Source organism: Gymnoscopelus braueri, assembly GCF_963280865.1.
Source record: "Gymnoscopelus braueri genome assembly, chromosome: 15".
Taxonomy (NCBI): Eukaryota; Metazoa; Chordata; class Actinopteri; order Myctophiformes; family Myctophidae; genus Gymnoscopelus; species Gymnoscopelus braueri.
This window is the reverse complement of record NC_137620.1, coordinates 36,455,020-36,478,990: the sequence shown is the minus strand read 5'-3', so window position 1 is coordinate 36,478,990 and position 23,971 is coordinate 36,455,020. Positions and strand designations below refer to the sequence as shown.

At 42.9% G+C, this 23,971-nt stretch overlaps 2 protein-coding genes across 4 annotated transcripts; both read left to right on the top strand.

Moving 5' to 3' along the window:
• On the top strand, nucleotides 1-6,548 carry ttc29 (tetratricopeptide repeat domain 29). The gene is made up of 12 exons (XM_080451124.1): nucleotides 1-101; nucleotides 1,241-1,324; nucleotides 1,502-1,558; nucleotides 2,410-2,469; nucleotides 2,666-2,829; nucleotides 3,309-3,488; nucleotides 4,335-4,514; nucleotides 4,676-4,761; nucleotides 4,913-5,004; nucleotides 5,349-5,598; nucleotides 5,877-5,966; nucleotides 6,279-6,548. The coding sequence occupies exons 2-12, from the start codon at nucleotides 1,251-1,253 to the stop codon at nucleotides 6,402-6,404; spliced, it is 1,359 nt and encodes a 452-aa protein (XP_080307250.1). The 5' UTR covers nucleotides 1-101; nucleotides 1,241-1,250; the 3' UTR covers nucleotides 6,405-6,548.
• A 1,426-nt stretch (nucleotides 6,549-7,974) lies between these two features.
• Nucleotides 7,975-23,376, top strand: slc10a7 (solute carrier family 10 member 7). 3 transcript variants are annotated; one of them, XM_080452161.1, is made up of 14 exons: nucleotides 7,975-8,232; nucleotides 11,304-11,386; nucleotides 12,644-12,780; nucleotides 16,781-16,856; nucleotides 16,993-17,031; nucleotides 17,114-17,149; nucleotides 17,254-17,337; nucleotides 17,676-17,841; nucleotides 18,122-18,173; nucleotides 19,451-19,524; nucleotides 19,635-19,780; nucleotides 20,110-20,204; nucleotides 21,269-21,320; nucleotides 22,543-23,376. In XM_080452161.1, the coding sequence occupies exons 1-13, from the start codon at nucleotides 8,133-8,135 to the stop codon at nucleotides 21,282-21,284; spliced, it is 1,104 nt and encodes a 367-aa protein (XP_080308287.1). In that variant the 5' UTR covers nucleotides 7,975-8,132; the 3' UTR covers nucleotides 21,285-21,320; nucleotides 22,543-23,376. The 3 variants fall into 3 exon arrangements, with proteins under 3 accessions (XP_080308287.1, XP_080308289.1, XP_080308288.1); XM_080452163.1 differs by lacking the exon at nucleotides 20,110-20,204; XM_080452162.1 differs by lacking the exons at nucleotides 20,110-20,204; nucleotides 21,269-21,320.
• The last annotated feature ends 595 nt before the right edge of the window (nucleotides 23,377-23,971 follow it).

Below are 23,971 nucleotides of genomic sequence, written 5' to 3'. Positions count from 1 at the left end.
GACGCGAGGTTACTTCCAACCTGTCATCTGGGATCTGGCTTTTGTGTATGGGACGTGGCCCGTTGTCATGGCAACAGGCACAGAAGATTTACTCTGGACAGGTTGGACAGACTTTAAAACTCTTTGTTTTCATGTTTATGCAGGAAATATGCGAGAGTAGCCTATATTTGTGTGACATTCCTTTCTCCTTTTTGAACGAGCTGTGTGTGTGTGCATCTAACCACGTTATGTAAAATGGCGTTCGTAGTAAAATTCTAACTTTTTACAAAGTTTGAAGTAGCGTTGTGGAGATTGCAATTTGCAACTGGTTTAGCTCTCTGGACCATAGCGTTAGGAGTTCTCCTTAACGCTATGTTACTTTCGAGCCGTTGCCCGCACACCCCAGGTAGCGCAGGCTGCGCAGCCTCTCGTCTGTAGTAAAAAAAAAGAATACACTTTCGCTACTCACCAAAACAAAGACGGTTTTAAGATGTTGAAAACCTACTTTCCTTAGTGGGAACACTCGGAGCCCCCCACCTCACGTCTAAAACACACCTTTTTGGCCAGAAAATAAAATATTTCACCGGAAGGACAATCTGGTCAATAGAAGAATTCCATTGACCAGATCTGTAGGGGGCGCAGTGGAATAACTAAAATATTTTTCCTCCCGGTGAAATATTTTATTTTCTGGTCAAAAAGTGTGTTTTAGACGTAAGGTGGGGGGCTCCGAATATTCCCACTAAGGAAAGTAGGCTTTCAACATCTTAAAACCGTCTTTGTTTTGGTGAGTATAGGCTATACTCACAGCTACTCATAGCTAAAGTGTATATTTTATTTTTACTAAAGACGAGAGGCTGCGCTGCCGCGTGTGTGCTGGGGCGACGTCTCGAAAGTAAGATTAGATAGCGTTAAAGGAGAACTCATTCTAACGCTATGGACCAGAGCTGAGCTAGCAAGTGATTGCTATGGCTTGTCTGCTGCTAAGCGACACCGTTGTACCTCGGAGTATAAATCAGGCCTAATAAGTTCTGGTTGTAAAACAGCGCTGCTTCACACAGAGGCGAGAATAACTTCACGCATGTTTCCGAATGGAAATCCGAATCCCCAAAATATAATAGTTAGGTAAATGAGAGAATTGTTTGAGTAGAATATACTGGATGTTAAAATGACACTTCTAAAAGCAATGCTTTTCTAATCTGTCTGTCTGTCTGTCTGTCTGTCTGTCTGTCTGTCTGTCTGTCTTTTCTGTCGGTCGGTCCAGGGAGAGGAGGATGAGTTTAAAAGCAGGGTCGTTTCTACCAGAAATAAAAGCTGGAGTGAGACACAATTCCACACAACAGCACAGGTGTGTGAGATTTATATATAGACTACTTTACAGGTTATAGATACATCTATTCATCTTAGGACAGAATACAGCTTGAATGTAATGTCAGTGATCTAGGATCTGATCCATTTACTGTGTGTGTGTGTGTGTGTGTGTGTGTGTGTGTGTGTGTGTGTATGCGTGTATGTGTGTGTGTAGACAGTCAGACCAGAATCCGTCTCGGACACACACCATCTCCAAGGATGACATTGAACGGTGAGTCTTTGATTGATTGAATATTTTATTAGGCAAAAATGTAAAACAGCACAGTTACATTTAAAATACTTTGTCTAACAGGTCCGTTCATAAAAGTCCTTGCGGACTTGTTTCCAATGAGGGCCTTGGTATTCAATTCATAGGCATATATAGTGGCACCACATGGTGACCAGTCTGGTCACCATAACCTATATGAGTTCATGCTGGTCTGAGATCAGATCCCAACATAAGCTTTTATCCTACTGTCTGTCTCTCCTACACTGTCTCCCTCTCAACTTTCCTAATATATGTCTCTCCTACGCTGTCTCCCTCTCAGCTTCCCTAATATTGGTCTCTCCTACACTGTCTCCCTCTCAACTTTCCTAATATATGTCTCTCCGTCTCAGCTTTCCTAATATCTGTCTCTCCTACACTGTCTCCCTCTCAGCTTTCCCACCGTCTGTCTCTCCTACACTCTCTCCTCTCAGCTTTCCTACTGGCTGTCTCTCCTACACTGTCTCTCTCTCAGCTTTCCTACTGACTGTCTCCTATGTTTCCTTCTCAACTGTCCTACTGTCTTCCTCTCAGTATGTCCGTCATACTGTCTGTCTCTCAGCTGTACTACTGTCTGTCTCTCAGCTCTCCTACTGAGTGTCTCAAATTTTTCCAACCCCAGTATAACCTTTCTGTTTCTGTCATTGTTTAATGTTTGCATTTAAAGTATGTATTCATTCATAAAATCAATCAGTCAGTCATTCAGTTATACTACAGTAGACTGTCATTCTCTAAAACAATTGAGAAATCTCTCTCCATCTCTCTCTCCTCTTTCTCTCTCTTATCTCTATCTCCTATCTCTCTTTTTCTCTGTTTAGGTTTAGAAACGGTAATAAACACAACATTTGTGTGGAGATGCTGCGAAAAGGCTACCACAGGTACACACAAACGCACACAGGCATCAGTGCACAAGCCAGGTTGGAAGGACCCTAGCAGGATAATTCTCTCTCTCTCTCTCTCTCTCTCTCTCTCTCTCTCTCTCTCTCTCTCTCTCTCTCTCTCTCTCTCTCTCTCTCTCTCTCTCTCTCTCTCTCTCTCTCTCTCTCTCTCTCTCTCTCTCTCTCTCTCTCTCAGGTCTTTCAGTGTGTTGTTCTCTCTGCTACAGCAGTGGGAGGGCAGCAGGTTAGCAGCAGGTCCAGGATCAGTGGTGTGGCTGCAGACTCCTCTGGACCTGCAGCCCGACAAACTGGACACACTGCAACACCACCTGACCCAGGCTGAGGAGGCCAGCAGGACTGGTACACACAGTCACAGTCACACACACACACGCGCGCGCACACACACACACACACACACACACACACACACACACACACACACACACACACACACACACACACACACACACACACACACACACACACACACACACACACACACACACACACACACACACATGGTCAAGGGGTTGGAGTTATTCCTGATTTAGTGATTTGTACTTGGAGTTATGCCTGAATCATGCACCAGCATGCCGTGCTTGTAGCTATTTTCGGCTTTAGGGTTTGGGTTAAAAAATGGCAAACAATGTAAAAATGGCATGCATGAAATCACGTGCTAATATGTTGATGTCTTCACAAGCAGTAATGCAAACGTGTGTGTGTGTGTGTGTGTGTGTGTGTGTGTGTGTGTGTGTGTGTGTGTGTGTGTGTGTGTGTGTGTGTGTGTGTGTGTGTGTGTGTGTGTGTGTGTGTGTGTGTGTGTGTGTGTGTGTGTGTAGGGTTGTGGTGCAGTGTGTATGACCATCAGGTGAGTCTAGCAGAGTATTTCTCCAGTCCAGAGGACAGCTGGCTGAAGGTTCATTTCTACCAGCAGAGCTTCCAGACCTCCAGCAACATTCACAATGAACAAACCCACGCTGCTGCTTGTGCTAACATGGCTAACGTCTATGTGGAGCAAGGTATACATACACACAGACACACACACACACACACACACACACACACACACACACACACACACACACACACACACGCATGCACGCACGCACTCGCACACGCACACTCACACGCACACTCACACTAGCTCCCTATAGTGAGTGAGTGTATGCATGCAAGTGTATAAGATTTCATGTGCTCCAGTACCTCAAACTAGTGACAAGACCTACGGTATGCAATCTCACCATCATCTAACGTTACACCTACAGTACAATGTAGGTGTAATGTATAGTGTCATATTGCTTTGCTGTTTGCACACCTGTCTGCATTGTAGCTCTTCACACAACACCACACTTGTCTCAAATCTACGAGCTCAGAACTTGTCGCATCTAGGGTTGGGATCCTTTATGATTTTAACGATTCCGATTCCTTAGCGATTCCCTCTTCACGGTCCGATTCCTTAACGGTTCCTTTTAACGATTCCTACAGGGGGTTGCAAATGGAACATTACAGTTCTGTAACTCTGAGAGTGTCAAAATAGAACCAAATGGAACCTTGGATCCATTTGGTTCCATTTTACACTCTCAGAGTTATGGTGGTCCTAGAAACTAAAACGTTTTAGAACCACCTGTAATGTAATTGTAAAGCAGACGTTAAGTCCACATAACCAGTTCTGACAAAACCGGTTCCGGAAACGGTTCCAAATGTGATGGAACCGATTCGGTTTCCTCAATGTTGGATCCGGCTCCGGCTCCCCCGGTTCAGGATCCCAACTCTTGTCGAATCACAATGCATTCTCGGCTTGTAGTTTCACACAATTTTCTACTTTTCTCTCTGTGTGTGTCCCTTTCTCTCTCTCTCTCTCTCAGGCCTGTGGGACGAGGCCAGGCAGATGTGTGACAGGTTGTCCAAGTTGAAGGTGGATGATGCTGGGATGTGTGTGTCCGTGTGGAGGCTCCACTGTCGGCTGGCTCAGAACGCCATGGCGGACGGGGACCTCCCACTGGGAATAGAACACCTCCACAAGGCTTATGACATCACCACCCAGGGTAAGAGAGAGAGAGGTTTGTCTAAGGGGTTCAAATCCACCGCGGAGCGTCTATACTAATACAGTTGACCTTTGTTCGAGGGAGGGAAGCCGGGTGGGGATGGTGATATTTGTCGCTGTGTGTGTGTGTGTGTGTGTGTGTGTGTGTGTGTGTGTGTTTAGCTGGAGATGTGACCATTGAGGGAGACACCGCCTACAGGCTGGGATTAGCCTATCAGACAGCAGGAGACCTGATCACAGCCCAGAAGGTGTTTGTTTTATTCCTGATCACAGACCAGGGTGATTGTATCTGTCTCATAATAGTTACTACTATTGCTCGACAACCTTGATAATTAAAACATTCAGGTGATTTTTGTGACTATGGTAACATTGTGTATGTTGCGTGCGTATACGTGTCAGTTCCTGAGCATATGCGTGGATATCAGCAGTTCACTGGGAGATGCAGCTGGTCTGGGGAAAGCCTACAAGACCCTGGCCACGTGCACGGAGAGGTACAGTATACACACACACACACGCACGCACGCACCCACACATGCACGCGCACACACACACACACACACACACACACACACACACACACACACACACACACACACACACACACACACACACACACACACACACACACACACACACACACACACACACACACACACACATACACATACACACACAATTGAATTATTCATTTAGTGCTATGCAATTTAACACTAAACACAGGGTGGCGCTAGTAAACACAAGGTTCTAACACTGCAGTTACCAAGGTACTATATAACCTATTTATGTTTGTGTGTACGCGTTTTTGTGTGCTTGCATGCATGTATGCATGTGTCAGTGAGGGCAGGCTAGATGAGACCGTTCAGTACTTGGAGAAGTTTGTAGCTGTCTCCCATAGCAACCACCTACAACACACCCTAGAGGATGCTGTCAACCCTAGCAACCAGCTACAACACAGTCAGCCGGATGCTGTCTCCCCTAGCAACCAGCTACAGTACAGCCAGCAGGATGCTGTCTCCCCTAGCAACCAGCTACAGTACAGCCAGCAGGATGCATGCATGTGCCTGGGACAACTCTACTACCGCAGGGTAACACACACACACACACACACACACACACACACACACACACACACGCACGCGCGCGCGCGCGCGCACGCACCCCCCCCCCTCTGGGATAGAAAGGTGGGGTTCAATAGACCATGAAGGGTTTGATTAGAAATGTTTATTATAAACTGACAGACAACACTTTGCAGCAAGACGGATTGTTGACTCTTGTGGTGATTGGTTGGTTGATTGAGGAATGTCCCTCTCTCTCTCTCTCTCTCTCTCTCTCTCTCTCTCTCTCTCTCTCTCTCTCTCTCCAGGGTCAGTATGATCTGAGTTGTGAGTATTTCCTACAAGGTTATGACATCGCCTGTAGTCTGGGAGAGATGGACCTGCTGCAAAAAGCACAGGTGTGTCTGTCTGTCTGTCTGTCTGTCTGTCTGTCTGTCTTCTTCTTCTGACCATCTGATCCGTCTGTCTCTCCAAAATCTCACAACCAGATACAGTATATGTGCAGTACTACTTCATATTAGTCCAGTGTTGTTATTCCAGTACTTGTTCATGCTAATTCAGACTCTTAATCCAGAGTAGTAACAGTAACAGATTGTTAATCCAGACTAGTTCATGTTAATCCAGATTGTTAATCCAGTACTAATCATAGTAATCCTGAGCTCATGCTACCTCTTGACTGTTGTGGGTTTGGCTTCTCTCCTGTCCATCAGGTGTTGGTGGGTTGTGCACGCGCTCACAGCCTGACCAGGAAGTACTGCACTGATATAGAGGAGGCCACACCCTTATCCCTCGCACGGTTGCTGTCATGGAAGCAGAGGCGAGACAGTCTACTGTGATGGGAGTGAAACAACGACCAAACCATATTCTGTTATTTCGGCTGTGCAGTCTAATACTACTAGTAATAGTACTGGTACTTGTACTTTAAAGCTACAGCATATAACATTTTGTGTGTGAATAAATGTATATGTTACTCAGTCTGTATGGTATGTTAATGTGTCAAAGTCTTATTTTTAACTATGGTCGAAGTGTCCCTGAGCATAACACTTAACCCCTAGCTGATCCCCCCTCTGTGGGCAGCACTCAGCTGGGTGAAGTTGAAAACTGAAATTCCCCCTGGGATGAAATGGGTATAAAATAATAAAACATTAGATCCTGTTGGCAGGTAGGACACCTATTGGTTGACAAAGGGTATTGCATGCCAAAAAAGTATTTTGGGACGGGTATGGGCCGGGGTACCCCTCTTGCACAGGATAAATGAAAACTATATGTCATAGTCAGACCATCATGATAACGTTTTGATTGATTTATTGACATATGTATTGAAAAGGGGTATAGATGCAATAAAATACAATTACACACACAGATCAAAGCGGACGCGGTAGAGGGCATTCATAAATGGGGAAAACATGCATTACAATACAGGGCTAATGTATGTAACATACAGTATAAATACATGTCATAATCTATGATTCATGAATCTCCAGTTAGTTAGTTAGACATGACACTTCTGACCCATTCATACTTTGTCAAGTGTCTCTTGACCAAAAATGACATATTGTATTTTAAGTAAACTGTACTAGTTGTAAGACGGGGTCTAATAGTATTATCTTTTTCTTTTCTCCATATATATATATTATTGTTGGAATACAACCACCCTAGGACTAACCATTGAGTGTCTATCTGTACCGAGTTGACCTCGTCTAGACCTATTGCACATAAATTAGAGCTGCTACCTTTAAAAAATGACTTATTTTCTATCAATTACACACCCCATGAAGCCTTGATTTCATGGATTTATTTTTGTTTTTGTGGCATTCCTAAGACAATAATTTGATGACCGTGTGTATTTCCGGTAGGAGACACAAATAATATACTTTGTGTCTCCTACCGGATACATTAGCCGGTAGGAGACGGGAATCAAATTATTAGCTTAGGAATGCGACAAAAACAAAAAAGAATCCATGGATTCAAGGGTGTGCAATTGATAGAAAATAAGTCATTTTTTGGGTGAACTCATGCTGTACCTCCTCCAACTGTATATACTTTCCCCATGTTCTTAAACTGTTTTTTGACACCTTGCTTTGGCAATCTAAACTTATGTTTTCTCAGGCCAATAAAGCTAATTTTTTATTGAAATTACGTGCACGGTCTATCTATCAGACTATCACCGTCATTACGGTAGGCTAGTACTAATCTCTCAAGAACAGATTCCTGCACTGCCAACAGACATAGAACAAACAGCAGAGGGCGCTGTTTTTCATTTTCAGTTGGCGATGGGTTCCCAGATTGGGCTAGTACTGATGCCGAATTTGCTCATGCGCTATTGTTACCGTCATTACGGTACCGGCGTGACGGACTATTACGGTCATTACGGTACTGACGGCGGATTTGCAAATGTGTCAGGAAGTAGCTTCAGTTTCCTCTCCCGAGAGAAGCTTCTCAGTAGAATAGAATCCCACACACACGGGAGTAGTTGTTGCTAAAACCTTATGTTCCAGGGGGACGGGGGTGTGTGACAGACACGGGCTCCCCGGGGGGAGGACACCTGTGACAGGCACAGGAACATGGGTCTGGTGGCCAGGATCCGCAAGGAATGGTTTATGATCGGCATAGTGCTGGTTATCTTATCGGCCAAACTGCAGCCCAGCTTCGGTGTGAACGGAGGTGAATATAACTCTCTCCTCTTTTATCACTTCTTCTTTATGATCGTCCGTTATCTCACATTTATCCTGTCTTATCACCTGTTTATTATTGTTTATCTCATGTCTATATGACTTGTGATTTTTAGTTATTTCGCATTCACAACATATGGGGTGGGTTTTAATTTGAAACTTTATTGACTTCATTAACTGAGGATTTCAACATCATCCAGCAGTAATGACTCTGTGTGCGTGTGTTGGCAGGTAGTGACACGTTGCATAAGGTAGTAGCAGTAGTGATGTAAACACACGCCCCCCTCGGTGGCACATACATTACACACTGTGTGTGTGTGTGTGTGTGTGTGTGTGTGTGTGTGTGTGTCTTTTAGTATTGAATTCCGTCTCATATCACACAGGAGATAAGCTTCTGTTTGACTTGCAATGTTGAGTGGTTACTTCAAGACAGGGTTAAATAGGGTTAGACTCTACTGTACTAGCATCGATATAGAACAGTGTTTCTCAAACATTGTCATATCAAAGGACCCCCAAATTGATACGTATAAGACTGTGGGACCCCCATAAGAGAATAGTTTTGATGTTAGACTAGATTTGGTACACACTTGAACAACTGTCTCTGCTGTGGCCTAGGTGGAGAGATAACAGTGGACATACTGTAGTGAAACATGATCTGAATAGTCATTCATATGTACATTATCTCATTGGGTTAACTTCTAGCTGGTGAAATTATTCTGTTCCTCATTTGGCTGGGGACCCCCTGGAAGCCAGGCTAGGACCCCACTTTGAGAACCACTGAGACTATAGAGCTTCTACAGTATGTAACTTACTTGACCAATGTCCCAGCATATAATTCCCTTTATTCACAATGTTTCAGTCGCACAGGCCTTCTTCAGTCATGGATGTACAGTAGTGATTGAACATATTTTCAGTTTACTGTTGGTATAAAGGTAGTAGGCTACATATGATTGTTTATTAGCATTTTATGGGTGTATATAGAATAGATGTGTGGTGTGGGGGTCTGGGCAGGGGCCCCTCAGGGTTCCTTCTTGAGGGGGGTTCTAAATGGATCTTTACAGGTATGTAACTCTGAGAGTTATGGAGAGATCCTTGAAATTAAAAAGTTTGAGAACGATTTTGATTTCTTTCTTTCTTTCTTTTTAATAATCTGTCTGTACCTTAATCAATCAAGACATTTGACACACTGCTGTTAAGTGGTGTAAGGCAGGGTTGACTGACTGCGTACTGACATCCAGGGGAACGGTATTTTAATGACGTCACATGCACACGCGCACACGCTCACCGTCACCGGTGAACCTGTTATGCAAAGTAGCCATTTGGGTTCTTGGCTCGTGAATCTAGAAACATTTCCAGTGGAATGCTGTGGTGTCCCGTGTAGCGACCAAAACACCACTGCTGACATCATTACTGTGGGTGCCGGTCTGTACTGGCTCATGAATTGAATTAATCAATATTGGTCTATATTCCAGTAAAAGACATGACAAACTTACTTCAACAATTTAGAACAAACCACTGAAACCAGTCCACCACCACCTCTGTTGTTGTCTCGCGAAGCCAGACTATCGATGATCTCTGCTTACTGATACGGACAGCAGCGGAAACCGGCGCTAACACACCTCCCACTGTTTTGAAAACAGTTGTCTGCGCTGCGCAATGCACGTTCATCCATACATTTAATAATATTCACATCTTTTTCTAACCACATGAACCCTACCGTCTTTATTCTGGGGTGAACATTCTGCAGAAATAGCAGATCTAAAAGATCAGAATGATCAGCATCGCAATGTGATGCGTTGTTGTGAGTTAATCAGCTATTTTTGGCTAATCTTAGCCAAATATATATATATACTAGGTCTGCTTCTTTTGTCTGCACCAAGTCTTCTTGAAGACTTGGTGCAGACAAAAGAAGCAGACCTAGTATACAGCCCTGGGGGACTCCGGTCAACAAAGTATTTATGGTATAAGTGGTGTTAAAACATGCATTTACCATTTACCAGTCACATTCCTCCCTGCTGCCACAGCCGACATACAGTACTGTAAACGGAAACTTAATCAGCCCAAGGCCTTTGCGTTTTGGCTGGAGAGCTCCATGTGTGCTTGCATTCATTAAGTTATTAGATTTGACATGACCCTATAAGGACATATCTCTATTTTTGTCTGCTTCCACAGTCCCTGACCCCATTATATGTATGACTGGTTAGAGAGTTTTGCACACTCATAAACAGACATTACTTGCGGCAACAACATAAAATATTTACTGTTTAGCATCAGCTAAAAATGTGCATAGAGATAATTTAAAGGGGTTTGAAACCCTAGGCTGATTTTGTATTTTGTTTTCCAAGACCGTTCAGGTTAAAAACTACAACAGATCAAAAGCATGGCAGGTTAATGAGCAACATAGCCGCAGCTAATCAAATTAATAATGGTTGTGTTATATTTAGGTGTGCCCAGAGTCATGGGTGTGCCAGTGTTCAAGCATAGACAGTAGTCAACAGTATTGTCAATGCACATTGACGCACATGATTCTAACACGGCCATTATTAATTTGATCATAGTGGTTGATGATGCATTCCCCACAGCCTACACTTTGGTACTTACAGTAACCATAACTGCGCTAGGACAGAGATAATCTACCACTGTATACTGTGTCACTACGACTCAATGCTGTGACCTGTGTTGTTTACACTGTACAATAGCGGCCTCGGCCACACCTCCCAATACCTGTGTGTCTCAAAGAATACATGGTCAGGTATCCAGGTCTCTCCAGCAGAAATGTATCAGTGTTATCCCTATTTATTATAATCCATTTTCCTGGAAAAGGAAACCAGCGTTCTTCTCACTTCACTTAAATGTTGTTTCTGAAATCAGTGTGCTGACGAAAGTGTTGAGTAACTGGGATACTGAAAGTGCTTGTAAACAGTAAACACACTGTTAGTGTTAATGTGCCAGTGTTGTTTCAGGATTTATGAAGTAGGTCAACCTCTCTCTCTCTCTCTCTCTCCCTTATCTTTTTACATCTCTTTCTCTCTCTCTCTCTCTCTCCCTCCCTCTCCTCATCAGGTCCTTTGAAGCCAGAGATCACCGTAGCCTATCTAGCTGTGGCCATCATTTTCTTTAACAGCGGACTGTCTCTGAAGACTGAGGTAAGACAAGACATGTTGTCTCTGTGTCTCAATGCCCGGAGCTCAAGATTCAAGAAGGGCTTTTTTTCCCGGTGGCTATCAGAGCCATAAACAAGGACATGGACAATAGAAAAAAACAAATAAAAAAATGTGTTGGCACTCAGAGCTGTAATACAAAGTCATCTGTATACATGCTTTTAACTTATTGCACATTCTATGAATCCAGACAATAAGCTATACCTCCTCATCGCTGCTAATGAAATTCCTCATGGGGCTTAATATTTAGTATCTTCATCTTTATTATTATATCTTTTATCTTATCTTTATTGTCTCCGCCGGAGGCGGAGAGTATGTTTTCGCTTCGTCCCGCTGTGTGTTCACCTCCCTCCTAGCCAAGCTAACATTGGTCAAGCTCCACGTGACACGTGTCAATATGTTGACACCAATGCCTTTGATTGGCTAGAGGGACGCATGACGAAATAAAATCCTATAAATAGGTGTGTCACTTCAAAAAGCCATTTATGTTTTTTGAAGTGAGGTAAGACAGGATCAATCAGTCTTGATTGGAACAGTACCTTCCAGTACAAATCACCCGTCCGTGCGTGTGTGTGTCCCTCTGAGAACACCTAACATTGGTCAAGCAAAGGCGCAGAAGGCCAAAGCTAAGAAAGCATACTCATCTACAACAGTAACACAGAAGAGGACTATAGAGTTGAATTGATCCCACAACAAGGCCGAAGTCTTAATACTGTAACAATTGGCCACCTTGATCAAATACATTATGTAGCACTAGAGAAAACTGACATAGATCAAACACACCAATCAACTGCTGAAACTGTTCAAGACAATGAAGATGAAGAAGACAGACAAGCATTTGAACAAACCAGTCAATTACGACGACTCCCATATGACACATTGCTTCAAGAAGAACATTTTTTAGATGCAGACACTACATATTCAGTCGCCCCTGCAGAACACCAAAAACCACGCGCATTCTACCAAGACGACCCGTTCTACCAAGACGACCCGTGCTATTAAAATAGCACGGGTCTGCTGGCGGAGACTTGTGCTCCGAGGAGCACATTTTCTAGTTGTTGTTTTTATTATGTTGCTGTTAGCACGGTATTGCAGACTTCACTTGCATTTCGCTGCTTGTACCTGTATGAGTGATAGCCAGGTAAACCCTTTTGATTCTTGAAGACAGACAGAGGTAAGACATGTTTTCTGAAGACCATGAATGTCTCTCTCTCTCTCTCTCTTTTTCTCTCTCTCTCTCAGGAGTTGACCAGTGCTGTTCTTCATGTCCGTCTCCATCTATTGGTCCAGTGTTTTACACTCCTCTTCTTCCCATTGGCTGTCTGGTTGCTACTCAAAGTGTTGGCTCTCACAGCCATCGACCAATGGCTGCTCAAAGGGTAGGCAAGCTGTGTGTGTGTGTGTGTGTGTGTGTGCAAGAGATGAATATAGTTCTTTATGCAGAACTCTACCTGAAGTGTGTCATGGGTTGAACGCAACCCTACAAAGGCCTCCATTCACCGCACACTACTGTGTGTGTGTGTGTGTGTGTGTGTGTGTGTGTGTGTGTGTGTGTGTGTGTGTGTGTGTGTGTGTGTGTGTGTGTGTGTGTGTGTGTGTGTGTGTGTGTGTGTGTGTGTGTGTGTGTGTGTGTGTGTGTGTGTGTGTGTGTGTGTGTGTGTGTGCGCGCATGTGTCTCATGTCTTGTACGAACCATAAATATTTCAGGAATCACTCAAAATCTGTTCTCTGATCTTCCAATTCAGTTAAATTCCATTGTATTATATAGTGCCAAATCAAAACATGTTATTTCAAGAACTCAAGCTGTCTCAAACCCCTTATAATGGGGTTTTAATTGCATTGATGCAACATGAATGCATACAATGTTAGTAACATGCATTGATGGCACATGAATGCACAAATTGAGAGGGTGGCGAACTGGAGATGCAGAGGGGAAAGAGAGCGAGGAGATCTCGCAGCGAAATTTCAATTTTCTCACATTGAAGGTTTGAGATAGTGTATGTTCACTGATAATGCTATGGTGGCATTAACAGTGTACACACACTAGTGTTGAGAGAGTAGCTGCTCTATACAGGCTGTAATAGACCTACACCAACCACACTAACTAATTAACTTGGCTCTTGCTTGATTTTAGTTCCTGGACAGGACAAACCAAATCCCATTTGTAAATTACAAATTAATTCTGTGCACTGGCAGTGATACAAGGATTGAGGAGAGGTATAGAGGGCGAGGTGGAGGAAGGGAAGAAGAAGTGACTGTGGTTGAAAATGTGGAGTGAGTGAGTCTGCAGTTCTGACTGAGGGATGAGTTCAGAGGTCATTCCACTGCTTGGGAGCCAGGAGGGAGAAGAGTCCAGGATGCTTGGAGCGTTGGCCAGGGTGTTTAGGGGAAGGGAGGTACAAACGTCCTGTGTTAGCTGATATAGGTGTGGGGGAAGGGGTGTAGGGGTGGATCGCTGCTCCCGCCAGTCTTTTTGAGCAGGAGCATGCGCACGCACATGCACGGCTGTGAGTGTGCATGCGAGACGACTCATGCGCCAAGTATCCACCTGGCTACTTCGCATAACAGTAGGTCGGTCAGGTGTGTTCAAATACATACCCAGTATAAACAGCATTTTGGCTACAGTACTGCTGCCAGTATCCTATCTGCATGCAACAAGAGTCCAGTGGTGGAAAAAGTACTCAAATTCTTTACTTAAGTAAAAGTACCAATACTGCAATATAAAAATACTCTGTTACAAGTAAAAGTCCAGAATTCAAAATTTACTTGAGTAAAAGTACAAAAGTATTGGCATCAAAATGTACTTAAAGTATCAAAAGTAAAAGTACTAAATATTTGAAAATAGCAGATCTACAAGCTCACAACGCGTCGCAAAGCGACGTGTTGTGAGCTTGTAGATAGGCTATTTTCAAATAGCCTTTGTATAAAATAGGGCTAACGGTGGTTAATGTATGTTTCATAATATCATAATTTATATCTAAAAAAGTAACTAGTAACTAAAGTTTTCAAATAATTGTAGTGGAGTTGTAAAAGTACAATATTTGCCTCTGAGATGTAGTGGAGTAAAAGTAATGGAAATTGGACATACTCAAGTAAAGTACAAATACCTCAAAATTGTACTTAAAGGTTTAATGACATTCACTTTTACACCACATTCAAAGTCTTTGTCCTGGTCCTTCAAAAGTGTACAAAAAGTTTTAAGTGAAAATTCCATTCCAGTGATCAATGGCAGGTGTTTTTCTCTCACATTTCTAAAGCCTTTTCAACTGCAATGAAAAAAGAAATCTTTGCCTGCGGGTGTCGCTGGTGAGGGATTTTGCCTGTCAATCATCGCCTCTGCTCCGCCCCCCCCAAAGGAAAGGATAGGGGAGGGGAGGGGCGAGGAGGAGAGTGGGCGGGATTATTCGACAGTGACCTCACTGTCGAAGGGCCAAGCTCAGATTACTTTTCAGCCTAATTATTCAGAAAACCCTAGACCACAGAAAATCCACTGAATGTTTTAAGTTCAGGTTTTTTGGGTGTAATTGAGGTCATAAAACCCCAAATAAAACATTGAAAATAAAAAAAGTGAAAATGAATGTCATGATACCTTTAAGTACAGTACTTAAGTAATGTACTTAGTTACTTTCCACCACTGAGAGTGACTCAGCCACCCAAAATAATGAAGGTGTGCAGTTGATTGATAACTCGTTGAACGTGTTCTGGGAAGAATTTTGCCCCAGCATAGACATTTTAGGATGGGGGAGGCTTTACTTTGAAAGACATGAGAATTATTAGGATTGATCTTCATTGTCATTTTGCTCAGAGAGCAATGAAAAGCAGTTTTAGTTCAGCAGTGTGCAACATAAAAGTTCAAGAAATAAAAAACGGATAAAAAGTAATATTAATAAACGCTAGATAAATACAAAGGCAAGCATTTAAACAAGGCAAAGGTGCCTAAACATGAACAAAGTGACGTAAACAGTTGACAGCAGCATATGCATTGGTATACTATGTGCAAAGCTGCAATGTGCATGTACTACACCATGTTCCTTGTATTAAGTAGGCCAACACTGACACCTACAGGTCTTTTTCAGTATTGGCAGTGTGGTAAATACAGCTCTTCGATAGAAGCTATTTTTCAGCCTGTTTGTTCTGCTTTGTTATTTGTCCTGTATCTTCTTCCCGAGAGGAAACAGACAGTGTCCAGGGTGGGATGAGTGTGGGTCATTAATACAGCTTCATCTATTTAGTAATGGACCAGTGTAAATGTCATTCAGAGGTGATAGTGTAGTCCTAATAAAGGCCTATAAAGGCTCCCTTGCATCTGCACGTGACATGATTGACACGTCACATTCCTGGATTGTTTGGTTAGATTCAGGCATGGTGTGGATTTTGGGGTGAGGCTGAGTCCACAGTCTGGAGCAGCCACTGGCAGCTGTTGATTTACAGGATGTCAGCGAAATGGTGGTTAAAAACAAGTTAAAGGTAGGGTAAGTGATTCACTTTGGTTAAAATAAGAGTTAAATAGCTCTATATTCTGATAGTACTCATTGCTATAGAGTGTTTGTTCAGTAAAAGGAGTCTCCCATGTCTCTCCAGCTCTTTATTAAACAGAAAATGCATTTTCACTGCTGATTGACTTAAATGTTGTCACCTACCTGAAGATGTACTATATTCTGTTTACTATAGAGCTGGAGAGACCCCTGTGAGCTGTGACCAAACAAACACTCGGTAGCAATGACTACTATCAAAATATAGTACTTTAACCTTTTTAACCCAAAAAATATATATACAAAAAAATATCACTTACCCTACCTTTAACTACTCGCGTACCACATCTTTAAGAACCGTTTTTTACAGCGTGGCTCTGCAGCAGGATAGCTGCCTATAAGAGTAAGAGGGTCGGTCTTTGTGTCTATCTGAATGTCCAGAGCTAATCTCACAAACTGCTGTAAGTGGCTAATTCCTTGCGCACGCTGCCAGTAGGTCACAGAATTACCTCCAGTAATGTTCTTCTTTACACATGCTTTATACTTTATAAAATATTTAGCTTTCATTTTATAATGGAACTCCAAAAGGGCTCTAAGCAGGCTGAAACCTTTCTCAAATTGAGAGTCCTATTACGTATTGCTGATGAATTGAGTACAAAGGACCGCAATGAAATGCAAACAAGCCCCTGGTGCTTTCTGTGTTATCCTTTCAGCATAACCTTTGACTGTGCTACCTGTACTGTTAATAAGCAAGTATTCAATCAATATGTCATAGATAATTCATAGATGACCTACAATCACAGGCTGGCCATGCTGTTCCTATGTGGATGATTCCAAGTAAATTATTTCCATAAAATAAAAACATATCAGGTCTGACCTCTGACACGATGCCTGTGTTGTTTCCTAGGATACAGACGGTGGGCTGCATGCCCCCTCCTGTCTCCTCTGCTGTTATACTGACCAAGGCTGTAGGAGGAAATGAGGTAACACGCACGCACGCACGTACACACGCACGCACACACGCACGCACACACACACACACACACACACACACACTCACACGAATGTAGGAAACCTGCGGACATGCTAGATGTATGTTAACATGTGATGTTTCTCCAGGCGGCGGCCATCTTTAACTCAGCGTTTGGAAGTTTCCTGGTAAGACCTACTCTCATTACATGTTTATATATGTTTATCTGTCTGTCTGTGTGTGTCTAACAGTACTGTGTCTTTCTTCCAGGGTATTGTTATAACTCCAGTGTTGCTGCTGCTGTTTGTAAGTTCACAAACAGCACAAGACATTAACTCTACAAACATATTAACCTCACATTATATTACTGCATATATTAGTCATGTGTAACTCTCCTCTCCTCTCCTCAGCTTGGCTCCTCTTCCCCTGTTCCGTTCTCCTCTATCTTCTATCAGCTCTCCCTGACGGTGGTCGTTCCTCTGATCCTGGGTCAGGTTGGTACTCTTGTCTGTTCGATCCCTTTGTATTTTCCTCAGGCTCTTGTTAACCTGAAGAAGATCTGAAGGGATCTAAACATTACTACAATACCGTTTTCTACGGAGGAAAAAAGTAAATGCTTGATACACTCTTTTGCGAGCCCTTCTTTAAAAAAACAAATCGCTGTATTCTATATTTTGTCTCAGCACCAATGTAGGGGAACGTGATCAGAAATGACAGTGTCACAAAGCCTTGTGTGTACAGGTGTATACCATCTGTTGTATAATATAATAATATAGGTATAATATAGTGTGTGTGTGTGTGTGTGTGTGTGTGTGTGTGTGTGTGTGTGTAGGTGTGTCGGCAGTTCCTCAGAGAGTGTCTGGAACGGCGCAAAGTTCCATTTGCAAACATCAACTCTGCAGTTCTGCTGCTCATCATCTACTCCACCTTCTGTGACACCTTCAGCAATGACAACATCACCCTGGACAGAACCAGCCTGCTGCTGGTGGTCGTCATCAGTAAGAACTGCTCTCTCTCTCTGTGTGTGTGTGTGTGTGTGTGTGTGTGTGTGTGTGTGTGTGTGTGTGTGTGTGTGTGTGCTTATACTTGTATTACTATACTTGCGAGGGCCAAATGTCCCCACAAGTATAGTAGATTTTGAGAAATAGAACTTGTAGATCGGCTATTTCTGGCTTCAGTTAGTTAGGTTTAAAAAAGGAGCGAAGGGACGTCTACAACTATCTGTAAAATATTTTGTCTCTGTTCTGACCAGAATCCTGTGTGTGTGTGTGTTTCCAGTATTCTTCATACAGATCAGCTTCATGTTGCTGACATTTGCCTTTTCTACCAGGTGAGACTCCAGACTAGCCTGGTAAACACCCCCTCCCTCCGGAAATCTCATGCATTGCATTGCATTTGGTTTCAGGAAGGAGGGTCTGGGATTGCTCACAGAGTAAAGCTGCCCGAACCGCTGCGCATACGAACCAATCAGTGGCTGCTAGGGGCGGGATCATCCAATCACCTGCCTAGTAACTTGAAAAAATGAAACTCCGTCTGTCATCGATTCTGCGCCCGAAGTCTCAGATGCAAGTACGCTGTGAAACAAAATGTGTGTCGCAAGCTTCTTCCATTTGACGGAGTGAGGTTAACTCCAGACAGCGATCAATCTGATCCTTTTAATCTGACTAACAGTTCCACTAAAAACGCATAATTCCAGTCCTTCTGAATGGCTGAGTCCTGTTTTAAAATACTAAAGCTGGGCTCGTACTACAAGATAATCGGGGCGATTTTGGGTCAGAAACAACCCTCCAGAGTATCGAGGAGGCGTGCCGTACCCCAGCCTAGATCGGGAGCAAATCTGGGGCATCATTATCCTCTAGTGTGAGTGGTTCAAAGATCCAATCTTAACCCCCCCGAGTTGCTCACAGGAAGGTCAGGCTGTCCCGAGAATGTTCAAACATGTTTGATATTTATCTGGATCTCTACTGTCTGAGTGGAACGGCATAGCGGGAGTAGCTTACGACCGAGAGAAAGACGGTCTACAAGCAGACAGACGTGAAGTGAATGAGTGGACCGTCCAACGTGCGTTGGACAGCTGAGGCTTGTGTATGTGGGAAGAACACTGTCTAGAACGTGTCTTTGTTTACATCTGCTAGTCAGCTTCTGCTGCTCCTTCCGCATGTGATCACGTGAGATGAAATGACGCAAGGTGCTGCGTTCGGGCAACCCAGAGAATCTGAATAGAAACTTGCAGTGTGTGTTGCCTCATTGTTTAAAAAATCGTGTAGTGTGTGCCATGTTTAAGATAATCTGATGAGAGAATCTTATAAAATTATCCTGTAGTGTGTGATGTTACCAGAATTCAAATCGTTTCTTATGTGTGAGCCCAGCTTAAGAGGAGCTTTCGTTTGGTGTATGTGCAAAGTTTTACATATAACTAATTTGTAATTGTAAATTGTAAAACAAGGCAGATACTTGTAGTGAAATAATCTGGTAACAATTTTATAAAAGCATACAACTCACGTGAAATACCGGCAAAGTTCCCCTTTAACGATGTCGGTTTAATGCACAATAACAGATATCCTGACGTGCGTGTGTGTGTGTGTGTGTGTGTGTCTCCTTTCGCAGGGCTGGCTCTGGTTTCACCCCAGCTGACACTGTAGCCATCATCTTCTGTTCTACACACAAATCACTCACACTGGGTTGGTACAAACACACACGGCACCACACACACATGCACAAGTTATCTTCATGAGAATGTTTCAGTTCATCATTTAACTTCCTCTACTTCTCTCTCTCTATCTCTCTGCAGGTATTCCCATGTTAAAGATAGTGTTTGCAGGGTATGAGCATCTGTCTCTGATCTCAGTGCCTCTGTTGATCTACCACCCAGCCCAGATCCTACTGGGATCCATACTGGTCCCCAGCATCAGAACCTGGATGGCCTCCAGGCAGAAGGTTAGAAGAACACACACACACACACACACACACACACACACACACACACACACACACACACACACACACACACACACACACACACACACACACACACACACACACACACACACACACACACACACACACACACACACTCTCTCACTCTCACTCTCACTCTCACTCTCTCTCTCTCTCTCTCTCCCTTCCCATAATGCCTCACACTACACCTTTTCCCTTCCTCTAGTTTAGTAACTAGAAAATGGTAAAGTATCTATTCTTTATCCAAAGTGCTTTACAATGTGCATTACATTCACTCACCATGCAAGACATTCCGTGTCTTAATCAAGGACACTTCAACAGTAACCCAGGGAGAGCCCGGGTTCGAACCGGGAACCTTCGGATTGCAAAGCGGACACTCTACCTCCTGTTGCCCCCAGTTAAGGTGACTCTCCACCAAACAGACTACAACAGACTGGTAGTCTGTTGGTAAAAGTTAGCATTTAGTTCAGCACAAACTGTCGGCCGATGCCCACATTGTTTGGGCCTAACCCTATCTTTGGGCTTGTTTTCCTGTAAAGTCGCTTGTAAATATTCATAGTTGCGGGTTGGATATGTTTGGGCTTGTTTCTGAAGTGTAGTTGCTTATTTGGGCTTGCTTTCAAGATTCTTCTTTTTGAAAATAGCTGATGTAATAGGGCTCAAGTGGTGAAACGGGTCGCTTCTTTTGGGCTTGTTTTCATAGACCTGGTCACTTGTTTCACTCACGGGATCTGGCAACACTGGAGCCAGCTCGTACTGCAGCTCGGACCAAACTTTTACCCCCTCTCTCCCCCCTCTTCACTACCCCACGGCTATCGACGGCTCTACATTACATTACATTACAGTCATTTAGCAGATGCTTTTATCCAAAGCGACTTACAACAATAAGTGCATTCAACATAGGTAGGGAACGAAAACTACTAATCACCAGAAGTCTTAACTGTATTCTAGGTAAAAGTGCAATATATCAGCTACCTACTTTCTTAAACAGATGAAACAAATAGGAAAATCAAATGAGCAAGAGCTAAAACAAATAAGTGTATCGAATTAACAAGATCCAATTAAAACACAATGTCCCATTGTGAAAACTCTACCGGTCGGCCCAATGGCCGGACCTGCTCGGTTGGTCATTGACGGTAATCTTCGAGTCCCGACCCGACAACATGGTGCTATCGACAACAGGTTGTCAGCAGGAGACGCTTTCCAACGCCTCCCGCCGCCGAGTCGGCCGATATCGGTGCGGTGGACAGCTGCCTTTAGTCTGTTGTTGAAATAAGGCAACATTCCAACACTAACCTGGCGACCTTGCTCCCTTGCTTTCGTAGTGTAGTATCTAATCTGTGGTTGAAATAAGGCCAGATTCCAACACTAACCTTACCTTCCTCTAGTCCATCATCTGGTAGTCTGATGTTGAGATAGGGCTGCATTACAACAATAACCTCACTACCTTATTCCCTTCCTCTACAGTCTAGTCTGTTGTTGAGATAGGGCCGCATTCCAACACTACAACGATGCATGAGTGAGTAGAGAACTGTCAAACGTCTGAATGTTTTTAATTAATTACTTTTATTCCTCAATTTAACTTAATTTTCATTCAAGATGTACTGGGATGTCTGCTCTGGGAACTTTGTCGTGTCGTGTCTAGTGTTTTTTTTTTTACTGTCCCTTGTTGTATCTTGTCTGTTTTTAATTCTGCCTCAGTGAAACCAAAGGGACATTTTCACATAAATGGACAATACATAATAAATGTTATTCTAATGGTAATTTGATAGCCTGTGTAACCACTACGCTGCTATGTTTCAGCTAGCATTAGCTACCAACATGTTGTCAGTAGCTGTGTTTACATTAAGCCTTTTATTCCGCTAATAATCCGAACGATTATGGGGTTGGCGAAAGGGCCTACTCTGTGTGGAGTTTGCATGTTCTCCCCGTGTCTCCTAGGGTAGTTAATACCCTCACAAAAACATGTAGTAATCCTGGTCGCTATACCGCCTCCCCCATGACAGCCAGGGCGCCTGATGGAGGGGAAGGGAACTGGTTGGAATAACGTGTTCCTTCCACGCGCTACGTCCAACCAGGGAAACTCCCCCCTGTCAGGTGACAAGAAGGTCAGTTGGCTCTCATGCCTGAAGGAAGCAAAAAAAAAAAATCCGAACGATAGACCAATCTGAATAGAAATGTATCAGAATAAACTGTCCCGTTGTGAAAATAATTCTGTCTATTCAACAGATGTCATGTAATGCTTAATTAGATGCTTTGTCATACAGCTGTGTCGTGCCTTAGAAAATACCTGATCTACAAGCTCACAATGTGTTGCATGCGCGATGCTTGGTGAGCTTGTAGAACCTTTACAGATATTTTTGACACATGAAACACTATATTTAAAACGTTCCTGTGCTGGGATACTGACCTGGTTTGACACCAGCCTGTACCCAGTACAACTCTCTAGTTTGTACAAAATGGCCGACACTCGCACAGCATGACGTGCAGCTGATTAACAGCACAACGCCTGCCTTCATTGCATTGTTGTGGTGGTCACACAGGCTTTAATTCTCTTCAAAAACAATGTTGTTGTTTTGTTGTTGTTGTTTTGTTTGTTGCTGTTGATGAAGGTGGAGGTTTTGGTAATTTCCATCAAGTATGTCTTCCTCTCTCTACAGATTGTGATGTTTATCAAACTAAAATATCTTGTTTTACCAACTATTCTCTCATTATACCCTCCTCTCTCTCTCTCTCTCTAGGCGGTGAAGTTAATACCCCTCCAACCCGTTTGAGAAGGACAAACCGTTTCTGTGACAACTGGTCTGATGCTGTGTGTGGGTGCGTGTGCGTGCATGAGCGTGTATTTCATATACTGTGACCAATGGGGACTAACTTATTCTCCCGCGGAGGAATACAACAGTCCCACAAGTGCCTTATCGCAACTGACCGAGAGAGACCTCAGCGCGCCGCCGCGCAAGTAGATAACGTTCCTGAAACTTCACCATGACAGAAACAGAAAATACAAAAAAACTCTTTAAGAATTACGTAGTTTTAGTTTTCTACAAACACACACAAAGTGCTTTCTACTGTTTTTGTATCAAAAACTCAGTTTTCCTGCGAGATGCAGGGAGAGGGAGCACTTGGTTTTACTCTCAGCACGTCCCTACCGTGGGAGGTGGAGGGGTGGGGTTACTGGGGTTACGTTAGCTTTTTTATTTTTACTGTTCTTTCTCTACTAGAAGTCACTGCCCAGGAAAATGTACTTGTGTTGTGTTTTTTTTAGACTGAATTTGCCGTTAAATCCATTTTCAAACGAGCCTCTTTTGAAAATACACTTTCTACAAGAAGAGTATTTTTCCCCGTTTTGGACCATTAAGCCCTTTTTCCAGTAACACTTGGGTTTAACTGATGATGGTCTTATTGTGAAGCTGCTTATTTAGAGTTTAGTGTTTAAGTCAACATTTTTGACTGGTTTGGGAACAAATGCTGAAAACAAAAAATGTTAAATAAATCCATGGTGAAGGAGTCTAATGTTTTCTATTTAATCAACCTTTTAGTTTTGTACAGTCTAATAAATGCTGAAATTAAACAATAATTTTTTTAATAAGTGCCCTATACCTACATATTTACAGCCACCTACTTTGCTGGGGGACCTGGTGATGCTTATCGTAAAAAAAAAAGTACTTAAAGTAGTTAAATTTTCCCAATATCGACCCATGTTTGGGTCGTGGACCAATTTTTATGGGTTGCAAGTAAATATTGTTTATTTTTTGTTTTCATACGTTAATTTTTGATTAAATATCAATTAAAAACAGTTGCAACATTAAAAAATAAGTATTTTATGCATAAATACATAAAAGAAACGTTTAAGAATTCCTTCTTTTGGGTCTCGAGCTATAACCTTTGGGAACAACTAATGTAAACTAAAGACAGAATGTGTGTGAACCAGCAAGGGGGGAGGGGTCGTTAATTACTCATTGGGGCATTACTCACACAGGGTCTGTTCTAATTCTATTATCCTGACTTTTATTGTATGAATACTTGTATTGTTTTTTACAGTCTCATTTTCTTGCTGTTACCAAAACAAAGAATGTATTTGTGACTAGAAGGAAAATGCAGGAGAGTTCATCTTCATCGTAAGTGTTTGGAAAAGTTAGGAAAATAAGTGAGAGGATCCCATTGTAGGGA